The 12,570-nt window shown below is 41.9% G+C and overlaps 1 protein-coding gene and 1 non-coding gene across 3 annotated transcripts in view; both read left to right on the top strand.

Annotated features, from left to right (window-relative positions):
* The window catches only part of LOC129816177 (nectin-3-like protein), a 73,369-nt gene that overhangs the window by 46,400 nt on the left and 14,399 nt on the right, over positions 1-12,570 (top strand). The window contains exon 6 of one of the 2 annotated variants that reach the window (XM_055870419.1): positions 2,010-4,605. The exons of the other annotated variant lie outside the window; for it this stretch is intronic. Coding sequence (XP_055726394.1) covers positions 2,010-2,710 — 701 coding nt within the window. The 3' untranslated portion in view covers positions 2,711-4,605. Of the gene's footprint in view, positions 1-2,009; positions 4,606-12,570 lie in introns of those variants that run through there. 2 annotated transcript variants of the gene reach the window in all.
* Positions 3,578-3,651, top strand: trnav-uac (transfer RNA valine (anticodon UAC)). Its single transcript has one exon. It is a non-coding gene; the product is annotated as a tRNA-Val (tRNA).

Raw genomic sequence — 12,570 nt, 5'->3', positions numbered from 1 at the left:
TCACAGGCATCTAATTATCTCTGGCCTTCTGCATGGCCTTATCACATGTAAAATATATTATATCATTGAATAAGATTATTACAAAATACATAAATGAATGACAGCTGTAAAACATTATGCTAAATAAAAACCATCAACTTAGTGAATACATTTGATGTTTTAAATGAGGGTTACAGCATTAAGTATGTATTCGTTTTACTATGTAAGTATGTATTTGGGGGCAGTTGTGAAAAAGTAAATAGTTCAAAGTAATGCCATTGTTGATTAGATGATTTTTTTCATTAATTAGGCTATTTTCTCTTGAGCCATATGGTTTATCTACTAGAAACTCATGGACAATATGGACACAGATATAATAAATGAATACTATACATGTTTAATAAAGTTATTAAAGTATAAATTACCAAAGTTATGATAGAGTGCCAGATATTTTCTGTTAATTACTGAAGATTCTGGTAACTTTGGTAAATTACCGGTAGCTTTGCAACCCTGACCTCAACAGTTAAATACAGACTCAGCAAGTCCGGACAGAAATACCAGCGGATGGAATAAGGAGAGCAGCATGCCTCATCTGTTGATGAAAGGTGCTTGATCGTGGTTCATCTGGCCTAAAGAACATTATAGGGAGCATGTGAAGATCTGGATCAAGTCATCAACACATGGCCATACACAGGGAGTGTCCAAAACACTTTTTCGAACTGACTGAATTGTAAAGGAGTGATTTGCCATTTTGCCCATCTCTTTTCCCTGAACCACTCCCTGACATTTTAGTAGTCCTTCCCATCTCTCCAAGTCCCCTAACGCCTTGGTAGTCCTTCCCATCTCTCCAAGTCCCCTAACGCCTTGGTAGTCCTTCCCATCTCTCCAAGTCCCCTAACGCCTTGGTAGTCCTTCCCATCTCTCCAAGTCCCCTAACGCCTTGGTAGTCCTTCCCATCTCTCCAAGTCCCCTAACGCCTTGGTAGTCCTTCCCATCTCTCCAAGTCCCCTAACATTAGTGCTGACTCTATTCTAGACATCCCTTCCCTCCTACGTATCAGTGCCTTACAACATTCTCAATGACAAAGACATGTTTCTCTTCATTTGAAATGCTCAGCATAAGTTCTCCATAAAGTCTTTATAAGCACCCATAACAGGCACATAATAATCATAAAAGTGTTCATCAGTTCATTCGATCTGATTTTAATGGCGGTAGCTACAGAATGTTGTGATTGATTGCCCCTCTAAAGCAGATCTGTGCAATACGGAACAAATCTTCTCTTCCTTGCAAAGATTTACAGGGCAAGGAAAATAGTGTTGAGTGTCCATGACTAACAGTTGACAGTGTGCATGTCATGCAGTGCCTAAAGTTATCAGCAAACGTTATATGTGGGCATTATGAATAGCTTATACCACTTCAAATAAGATGTTACTGACAAAAGCTAGTCAGCATTGAGTTCGATTCATGATTGTTTTAAGAATTTGTTTTTGCTTTGTAGAGGACTTAGTTCCTAATCACTCATCTCTGGTTCCTAAACTAGTAACATCTACATCCCTCTGCCTTACCTTGCCTTTCCATTCTTTTGTGATTAGTGAAATGCTCACTCTCACAGTCTATGGTTTTCTACCGATCAGGCTACTGCCCATTTGGCTGCTATAAGCTGCATGTTTGTTTAGTCTTTATTGTCATTTTGTATGCATTACCTCAATCCCGAAATATCAAAACTTCATTTACCACATCTATACGTTTTAAAGGTAACTTCTATCCTCAAGTGGTCTGTCAAGAGATCTAACAACAACATACTTTGTTCAGATAACATGTCAATGCAAACCTGAGGCTGTTGTGAGCATGTTGTTTTAGATGTAGAAATGTTTGTAGTTCTCATGTCTACCTATCCCCTTTCAGTAATATGCTGATGTAGTTGGCATTGACATTCTCTACTTTTCTGTCTGTCCATCCCTCCCTCCCTGACTCTCTACTTCCCTCCCTCCCTGACTCTCTACTTCCCTCCTCCCTGCCTCCCTCATTAGATCCTCCCACCACCTCCATGCCCTCCACCACCCCTGCGCCTGTCCTAACTGGCTCTGCCTCCTCCTCCACCTCTGTGGGAGACAAGCAACGGGTCCTCTTCACCTCCCCCACCCTGGCAGCCCTGCCCCCTGCCAACCAACTGGGCACCATTGTGGGTGGAGCTGTGGGCGGCGCCTTGTTCCTCCTGCTGCTGCTAGTGCTGGGCGGGGTCTGTTACCTCAGACAACGACAGACCTTCCACGGGGACTACTACACTAAGCAGTACCTAGGGCCTTCAGACATGCAGAAGGCTCCTCCACAGCACGAGCTCCACCCCTCCAAGCCTGCCAATAATGTTTTTGTAGACAAGGACCGCGAGGAGTGGGGTGACCGCGAACGCAACCACGAGCGGGACCGCGAGCGCCTCCACCTGCATCCAACATCAACAACCATCATGAACAGCCACAACCACAGAGAGCCAGAGCGCCAGCCCAATGGCCGCACGAGGGCGATGAGAAATGGAGAACACCATGACCACGACCACCTGCGTAGCTACCCCAGCCCCCACCAGACTAGCCATGCCAGATACGCTGCCCCACCACACCCGCTGAGCAACGGCTCCCCCTACTTGTCGGATGACTGCTATGACAGTGGGGCCGAGGGGGACTATGTCTCTCATATGGACGGCTCAGTGATCTCACGCAGGGAGTGGTACGTCTGACCCCACCACCACCACCAGGCACGCTACCCTACCAACAGACTCTGCCACCAGAGAGAAGAGACAACACTGCAGAAATCACAGGAGGATTTCATACATTATTCAACAAAAGAGAATACTCACACGTTCTGCCTCTCTCAAGCTGTCATACATTTTGGCATCTCCTTAGTTCCCTCTCTTTTTCAACATGGTTTGTCATTTCTCAGTTATTTTCCCTTGATTTTGATCGTCATCATGGAAGGTGTGGATTGCCTAGCCACACTGTGGACATGCCTTCATTCTGCACTAGAGGGCAAATCTGTGTTTACTAGCTAATGTGGGGTGGGGTGGGGGTGCTTTCCCCAAAGAAAGATTAAGTAGGAAGGGAAGAGAGAAATCAAAAAGTGGAGAGTATTTCTGGCACATACAATATTATTTGGTACAGTACAAGGATAGCATGGCTACAAATCACACAACATTATACTCATTATGTGCTGTCCCACACGTGTGTGTGTGTGTGTATTATGAGTACCAGTGCCAACTTTGTCAGTAGATGCTGTCATTGCAGCAGGATGCCATAGGCTAGAACTAAGTCTGCAATGTTATGTATCAGTGTGGTGGTCTGTCTCACTGTCTCAGATAGCAGTACCGTAATGATAACTAATGAGTTAGAACTGGGTTTTAGTTAACCTTTATCACCTTTTCATATAGCGATTTTCAGCCCTATATAGAATATAAAAAAAAATATGAAACAATGACAGATGAGGGGACGGCTGTATAATGCATTCTCTAAGCACCCTCTCCTTCTCTTTAATTATTTGTGCTTTAGTCTTCATTTTATATATAATCCCAAATGCCCGTAGTAATAGAGTACGATTAGTAGACTGCAGTGTCCCGTGTGGCTCAGTTGGTAGAGCATGGTGCTTACAACGCCAGTGTTGTGGGTTCTATTCCCACTGGGGACCAGTACGAAAATATATGCACTCACTACTGTAAGTCGCTCTGTATAAGAGCGTCTGCTAAATTACAAACATTTAAAATGTAGACTTTATATTTAGGGCCGTCTAGAAAACAGTGAATGGGGCATAATAATTTTTGCTTCAGTTTTGTTATTTCATCTGTAATACAGTGAAGTAAATAGAGATTATTCATGGTTCTCTATCATCTAGTGAAATTTCCTCTGTTACGCACTGATCTGGGTTCAGTTATGTGACCAGTGCCTTATCCCAGAAGAGCAGTAAAGTGAGTAGTAAAGTAACTTTAAAAACTATGATAGTGTTATTTTTGCAGACAGAAGTGCAAGGTCTGTTTGGTCCTCTGTTGAGAGAGATTTGTTTGTTGCCTTTCTTTTCTACTTTTTTCCCACTGTGTTTTGATTGAGGGATTCTTTTTGTGCCATATCCTCTTTTCTCTCTCTAAGCCATGAAGTTTGACGATAGCATTATTTTTGCTCACACAATGAATGACATTTGCAACGTCTTCAAGTTGCAAAACTCCTGAACAAAGCTGATCTAAGCTAAAAGGGTGATTTAATTTAATTATTGCATAGTTCCTTTATGTCCGTTTTTCTGTTAGGGCAGCAGAGTTAAGTGTGCATGGTATATAAGAAAATGACGGTGGGGATTTTCAGATTCCAGAATGTTTTGTTTAGTTTTTGTACAAAGTGAGAGAATGGAGAGTGAAGCGCACTAGTGCACCTCACCAGGGTTGATCTCCAACCACATTCTCCTTGCAAGCACCTTCATGTTATTCATGTTTGTTTTGTATACAAGAGAAGAGCTAATGTAAGGAAAAATGAATGCAAGAAAAAATAATTGAAAATAATCACATGCTGTAACATCTACGACCACAAGCATTATTTTGTAAATCTTTTTTGAGATACTTTTGTTTTCAATAAAGCACCTTTTTTCTGTGTCGCATTTCCTGATTGATCTGATCTCCTAGACTGAAGCCGCCCGCATCACAAGCTCCCTCAGGCTGCTACTTTACTCTCAAACTGATAATTCTCCCTGTGCTCTTCAGTGACGTCATCTCTAGCTCAGTCACTCATTTTACAGCCTGAGCTCCTGTGAATCACTGGCCGCTTTCGCCATTTCAACCGACTTTAAAGACTTGTAGAGACTGACGGATCTACAAATATCCTTTCATTATAGATAACTACTCAATATTTTTTCTAGATTAGTCGGTCACAGTACAGCTATGATCCAGCATGGTGTTGATGCTTTCGAACACAGTCATTGTGCGCACACACTCCATATCATGTCACTGTCGCTAGCCAGCGTTTCAATATGAGATTTCATTAGATTTTGTTTTTGCTCAATTTGACTGCTCTCCATCTCTCCTCCCCTGTCTTCCTCAGCCTCTCTCCAACTGCTTTTTGTAGAAGTTAGCAGAGATCAAGAAGCCCTCTCTTGTCTTTTGTCTCTCTCCCCTCTGGTTCTCTTGACCTCGCTCATCTAACTATGTGACAGAACAGAAATTGCCCCCTGCTCCCTCTTCAGCTTGTCTCCTTTGTGAATTCCCCCCCGTGCATCTCTCACAGCTGGTGAAATCAAGCAGTGTTTATGTCTGCCCCCGAGTCTCCCCTCTCTGGGCCATTGACTCTGTCCCCATGGCAACAGTCTTATCTGGAGCTGGTGACATAGGCGGGCTCCCTCGGCTCCACCGCCTATACCTGCACAACGAGAGAAAAAGAGTAGAGGGGAGAGCAAGGTTAAAGGGGCTGTTGAAGAACATTAGAGAATTGGCCATCAGACATGAAATTGCCAATTATGATAAGCTGCCTGTTGTATAGAAGGGTGGAGAAATCACGTCATTGTGACCTTGGCATTGTGTACAGTGCCTTCAGAAAGTATTCATACCACTTGACTTATTCCACATTTTGTTGTGTTACGGCCTGAATTCTAAATGGACAAAATAAAATGCATTCTCACCAACCTACACACAATACCCCATAATGACAAAGTGAAAACTTTTGCAAATGTATTAAATAAAGAAATACCTCATTAACTTAAGTATTCACACCCCTGGGTCAATAGATGTTAGAATCACCTTTGGCAGTGATTACATCTGTGAGTCTTTCTGGGTAAGTCTCTAAGGGACAGATTGAAATGTACAGGGTTGATCCAACTCAAGGTGTCCTAAAAGAAAAATGCACCACCCCCCCCCCCAAAGTTTCAAATATTTTCACATGACCCTATTGTACTGTTAAATACATTGCACACCGTCCCCCCTCATATAATTAACTAAAAATTATGTTTACAACCACAAATGACAATTGTAGGGACCCTGTGCTTGTAAACGTGGATATCAACTTTGCCACTTCAGCATGCTTTTGTGGCACAGTCGATGCCACGCAGGACTATGGGCCAGAAGGTTGAAGGTTCTCTGACCACCACAGAAGAGCTCACTTTCCCTGCCTGTTTCATTACACTACGATCAGAGCTGGTTGCAGATAATGATCAGCTAGGGGGAAATCAGGTTTTCAACATTTTAATGCCATATTTATAATTACATAACGTATGCAACAAGCAGGGTCTTGTAGATGACCTGGAGCCAGTGGGTTTGGCGACGAGTATGAAGCGAGGGCCAGCCAACGAGAGCGTACAGGTCGCAGGCTTTGGTGACAAAACGGATGGCACTGTGATAGACTGCATCCAATTTATTGAGTAGGGTATTGGAGGCTATTTTGTAAATGACATCGCCGAAGTCGAGGATCGGTAGGATGGTCAGTTTTACGAGGGTATGCTTGGCAGCATGAGTGAAGGATGCTTTGTTGCGAAATAGGAAGCCAATTCTAGATTTAACTTTGGATTGGAGATGAGATGTTTGATGTGAGTCTGGAAGGAGAGTTTACAGTCTAACCAGACACCTAGGTATTTGTTGTTGTCCACATATTCTAAGTCAGAACTGTCCAGAGTAGTGATGGTGGACGGGCGGGCAGGTGCGGGCAGCGATCGGTTGAAGAGCATGCATTTAGTTTTACTTGTATTTAACTTTTTAGGGATAGGGGGCAGCATTTTCACTTTGGATGACTATTTGGATGACACTATTGGATAGAAAACACTCTGAAGTTTCTAAAACAGTTTGAATTATGTCTGTGAGTATAACAGAACTCATATTGCAGGCAAACTTCCAAACAGGAAGTGGAAATTCTGAGGCTGGTTGATGTTCAACTCATCGCCTATTCAAATCCCAGGAAGATATGGATTTGTTTGCACTTCCTAGGCCTTCCACTATATGTCGACAGTCTGTAGAACGTTGAATGAAGTTTATACTGTGTTGTGGGGTCGGATGAGAGGGGAATGAGTGGTCTGGCAGATTGCCAGTTCTTGGTCATGCGCATTCCACATGATATCGCCTTGCGTTCCATAACTTCTACAGACACGAAGGAATGCTCCGGTTGGAACGTTATTGGATATATATAATAACAACATCCTGATGATTGATTCTCTACTTAGTTTGACAAGTTTATTCGACCTGTGATATAACTTTTTGAAGTTTTTGTCCGACGTTATGCGGGTCTTGCACGAGCGTTTGGAAATGTGTACTAAACACGCTAGCAAAAGTAGCTACTTGGACATAAATATTTGAGCCAGTAAAGGGGGCTTTACTATTCTTGGGTAACAGAATGACTTTAGCTTCCCTCCAGGCTTGAGGGCACACTGTAACGAACGTCGTCGGGAGAAGGAGAAGAGGACCAAGGTGCAGCGTGGTAAGTGTTCATATTTTTAATCAATAAACTGAACACTGAACAAAACAACAAAAGACGACAAACGAACAGTTCTGTAAGGTGACGACACACACTAAACAGAAAATAACCACCCACTACCAAAGTGGGAAAACAGGCTACCTAAGTATGGTTCTCAATCAGAGACAACGATTGACAGCTGCCTCTGATTGGGAACCATACCAGGCCAAACACATAGAAATAGAAAACTTAGACATACAAACATAGAATGCCCACCCACATCACACCCTGACCAAACAAAAAATAGAAACATACAAAGCAATCTATGGTCAGGGCGTGACACACACGCTCTCTAGTAGGCTTAAATTGAAGATGTGGCAAATTGGAGTGGCAATATCGTCTGCTATTATCCTCAGTAAATTTTCATCTAGATTGTCAGATCCTGGTGGCTTGTCATTGTTTATAGACAACAATATTTTTTTCACCTCTTCCACACTGATTTTTACGGAATTCAAAAGTACAATTCTTGTCTTTTATGATTTGGTCCGATATACTTGGAAGTGTAGTGTCAGCGTTTGTTGCTGGCATGTCATCCCTAAGTTTGCTTATCTTGCCAATGAAAAAGTCATTAAAGCAGTTTGCATAATCAGTGGGCTTTGTGATGAATGAGCCATCTGATTCAATAAATGAAGGAGCCGAGTTGGCTTTTTTTCCCAAAATGTAATTTAAGGTGCCCCAGGGCTTTTTACTATTATTATTCATATAATTTATCTTTGTTTCATAGTGTAGTTTCTTTTTATTTAGTTTAGTCACATGATTTCTTAATTTGCAGTACGTTTGCCAATCAGTTGGGCTGCCAGACTTATTTGCCATACCTTTTGCTTCATCCCGCTCAACCCTACAATTTTTGAATTCCTCATCAATCCAAGGGGATTTAACAGTTTTTACAGTTATTTTCTTAATGGGTGCGTGCTTATTAGTAACTGGAGTAAGTAGTTTCATAAATGCGTCAAGTGCAGCGTCTGGTTGCGCCTCATTACACACCACAGACCAGCAAATATTCTTTACATCATCAACATATGAATCACTACAAAACATCTTGTGTGACCTCTTATACACTATATTAGGCCCAGCCTTTGGAAATGTTGTTTTCCTAGATATGGCTATTATATTGTGATCACTACATCCTATGGATTTGGATACTGCTTTAAAGCAAATTTCTGCAGCGTTAGCAAAAATGTGATCAATACATGTTGATGATTTAATTCCTGTGCTGTTCGTAACTACCCTGGTAGGTTGACTGACAACCTGATCCAGGTTGCAGGCACTGGTTACAGTTTGAAGTTTATTCCTGAGTGGGCAGCTTGATGATAACCAGTCAATATTTAAATCACCAAGAAATATACAGTTGAAGTCGGAAGTTTACATGCACCTTAGCCAAATAAATTTTAACTCAGTTTTTCACAATTCCTGACATTTAATTCAAATAAAAATTCCCTGTCTTAGGTCAGTTAGGATCACCACTTTGTTTTAAGAACGTGAAATGGCAGAATAATAGCAGAGAGAATGATTTATTTCAGCTTTTATTGCTTTCATCACATTCCCAGTGGGACAGAAATTTACATACACTCAATTAGTATTTGGTAGCATTGCCTTTAAATCATTTAACTTGGGTCAAACGTTTTGCGTAGCCTTCCACAAGCTTCCCACAATAAGTTGGGTGAATTTTGGCCCATTCCTCCTGACAGAGCTGGTGTAACTGAGTCAGGTTTGTAGGACTCCTTGTTCGCCCACGCTTTTTCAGTTCTGCCCACAAAATTTCTATAGGATTGAGGTCAGGGCTTTGTGATGCCACTCCAGCACCTTGACTTTGTTGTCCTTAAGCCATAAATTGCTGGAGGTCATTTTGCAGGGCTCTGGCAGTGCACCTCCTTGCACAAAGGCGGAGGTAGCGGTCCTGCTGCTGGGTTGTTGCCCTCCTACGGCCTCCTCCACGTCTCCTGATGTACTGTCCTGTCTCCTGGTAGCGCCTCCATGCTCTGAACACTACGCTGACAGACACAGCAAACCTTTTTGCCACAGCTCGCATTGATGTGCCATCCTGGATGAGCTGCACTACCTGAGCCACTTGTGTGGGTTGTAGGCTCCGTCTCATGCTACCACTAGAGTGAGAGCACCGCCAGCATTCAAAAGTGACCAAAACATCAGCCAGGAAGCATAGGAAGAGAAGTGGTCTGTGGTCACCACCTGCAGAACCATTCCTTTTTTGGGGGTGTCTTACTAATTGCCTATAATTTCCACCTTTTGTCTATTCCATTTGCACAACAGCATGTGAAATTTATTGTCAATCAGTGTTGCTTCCTAAGTGGACAGTTTGATTTCACAGAAGTGTGATTGACTTGGAGTTACATTGTGTTGTTTAAGTGTTCCCTTTATTTTTTTGAGCCGTGGACATCCACAAGGACACCTCCAATTGACGTCAATTAGCCTATCAATTAGCCTAAGCTTCTAAAGCCATGACATCATTTTCTGGAATTTTGCGAGCTGTTTAAAGGCACAGTCAACTTAGTTTATGTAAACTTCTGACCTACTGGAATTGTGATACAGTGAATTATAAGTGAAATAATCTGTCTGTAAACAATTGTTGGAAAAATTACTTGTGTCATGCACAAAGTAGATGTCCTAACCGACTTGCCAAAACTATAGTTTGTTATCAAGAAATTTGTGAAGTGGTTGAAAAACGAGTTTTAATGACTCCAACCTAAGTGTATGTAAACTGTATACTTCTCTGTTGATATCACATACATTTTCAAGCATTTCACAAGTATTATCCAGATACTGACTGTTAGCACTTGGTGGTCTATAGCAGCTTCCCACAAGAATGGGCTTTAGGTGAGGCAGATGAACCTGTAGCCATATTACTTCAACAGTATTTAACATTAGATCATCTCTAAGCTTTACAGTAACGTGGTTCTGAATATAGACCGCAACACCGACTCCGTTGGCATTTCTGTGTTTTCGGTAGATGTTATAACCATGTATTGCTACCACTGTATCATCAAAGTTATTATCTCAGTGAGTTTCAGAATATGAATGTCATCTGTTACAAGCAAGTTATTGACTTCATGGATTTTGTTTCTTAGGCTACATATGTTAATATGGGCTATTTCTAGCACTTTTCTGGGTTGCTTGATTGTTTTTAATGCTTTACAGGGAAGCGTATCAGAGGTAGACTTACTCATGTTATTTACATTGGAGCTGATAGTGCAGGGTGAGCTGCATAAAGTGGTCTTCCTACTATTGCACACCACCTCAGTGCTAACAGTGTAACTAAAGTTTATAAGCTCATGATTACTGCTTACAATAGCTGTAGGATCAACAGATGTATTCGGTGCAATTATGGGTACATAATTTAAATTACTTACATTGTGTTTTCCAATGCCCCTAAGATCATGTACATTTGATGCCGCATTATGACGACTCATTGTCACAATGGTAGGGATTAACTGAGCTCGTCTCGGATCATTTTACCAGTCATTGTTTCAACGCAGCCTTGAAATGCAAGAACATTGTCCAGGAGCCAAGATGATTTGGATGGACTTCGTCATTCCTGTAGAGTATCTTCTGTTTCCAGAAGGTGTCAAAGTTATCAATAAAAGTGCCTACAGCAGAGCTACAGGAGTCTGTAGCAAGGGTTTAGGCTGCTTTCCTAAAACAATAATTGTCCACCTCGCAGTTCAGCTGTCAGAGATTTTAACACTAAATGTGTCAGGGCATTGCATGCAAGGTTTAGGTGCAAGACTTAGATGTCAACTGTATGATATTCATATTTTAATTAATATTTACAGTACCAGTCAATAGTTTGGCCACACCAACTCATTCAAGGGGTTTTCTTTATTTTTACTATTTTCTACATTGTAGAATAGTAGTGAAGACATCAAAACTATGAAATAACACATATGGAATCATGTAGTAACCAAAGAAGTGTTAAACAAATCCCAATATATTTTAGATTTTAGATTCTTCAAAGTAGCCACCCTTTGCCTTGATGACAGCATTGCACACTCTTGTCACTCTCAACCAGCTTCACCTGGAATACTTTTCTAACAGTCTTGAAGGAGTTGTTGGCTGCTTTTCCTTCACTCTGCAGTCCAACTCATCCCAAACCATCTCAATTGGGTTGAGGTTGGGTGATTGTGGAGGCCAGGTCATCTGATGCAGCACTAAATCACTCTCCTTCTTGGTCAAATAGCCCTTACAGAGTCTGGAGTTGTGTTGGGTCATTGTCCCGTGGAAAAGCAAATGATAGTCCCACTAAGCGCAAACCAGATGGGATGGCGTATCGCTGCAGAATGCTGTGGTAGCCATGCTGGTTAAGTGTGCCTTAAATTCTAAATAAATCACTGACAGTGTCACCAGCAAAGCACCCCCACACATCACACCTCCTCCTCCATGCTTTACGGTGGGAACCACACATGCGGAGTTCATCCCCTCACAAAGACAAGGGGGTTGGAACCAAAAATCTCAAATTTGGTCTCATCAGACCAAAGGACAGATTTCCACCGGTCTAATGTCCATTGCTCGTGTTTCTTAGCCCAAGCAAGTCTCTTCTTATTATTGGTGTCCTTTAGTAGTGGTTTCTTCACAGAAATTCAACGATGAAGGCCTAATTCACGCAGTCTCCTCTGAACAGTTGATATTGAGATGTGTCTGTTACTTGAACTCTGTGAAACATTTATTTGGGGTACAGTCTGAGGTGCAGTTAACTCTGTTGAACTTATCCTCTTCATTAGAGGTAACTCTGGGTCTTCCTTCCCTGTGGCGGTCCTCATGACAGCCAGTTTCATCATAGCGCTTGATGGTTTTTGCGACTGACTTGAAGAAACTTTTAAAGTTCTTGACGTTTTCCAGATTGACTGACCTTCATGTCTTAAAGTAATGATAGACTGTGATTTCTCTTTGCTTACTTTGAGCTGTTCTTGCCATAATATGGACCTGGTCTTTTACTAAATAGGGCTGTCTTCTGTATACCATCCCTACCTTGTCACAACACAACTGATTGGCTCAAACGCTTCAAGAAGGAAAGAAATTCCAAGGCATATCTGTTAATTGAAATCCAGCTGACTACCTCATGAAGCTGGTTGAGAGAATGCCAAGAGTATGCAAAGCTGTCATAAAGGCAAAGGGTGGCTAC

This window comes from Salvelinus fontinalis, chromosome 2, assembly GCF_029448725.1.
Source record: "Salvelinus fontinalis isolate EN_2023a chromosome 2, ASM2944872v1, whole genome shotgun sequence".
In the NCBI taxonomy this organism is placed as follows: Eukaryota; Metazoa; Chordata; class Actinopteri; order Salmoniformes; family Salmonidae; genus Salvelinus; species Salvelinus fontinalis.
Note: the sequence above shows the minus strand (reverse complement) of the source record. Positions and strands in the feature narration are given on the sequence as shown.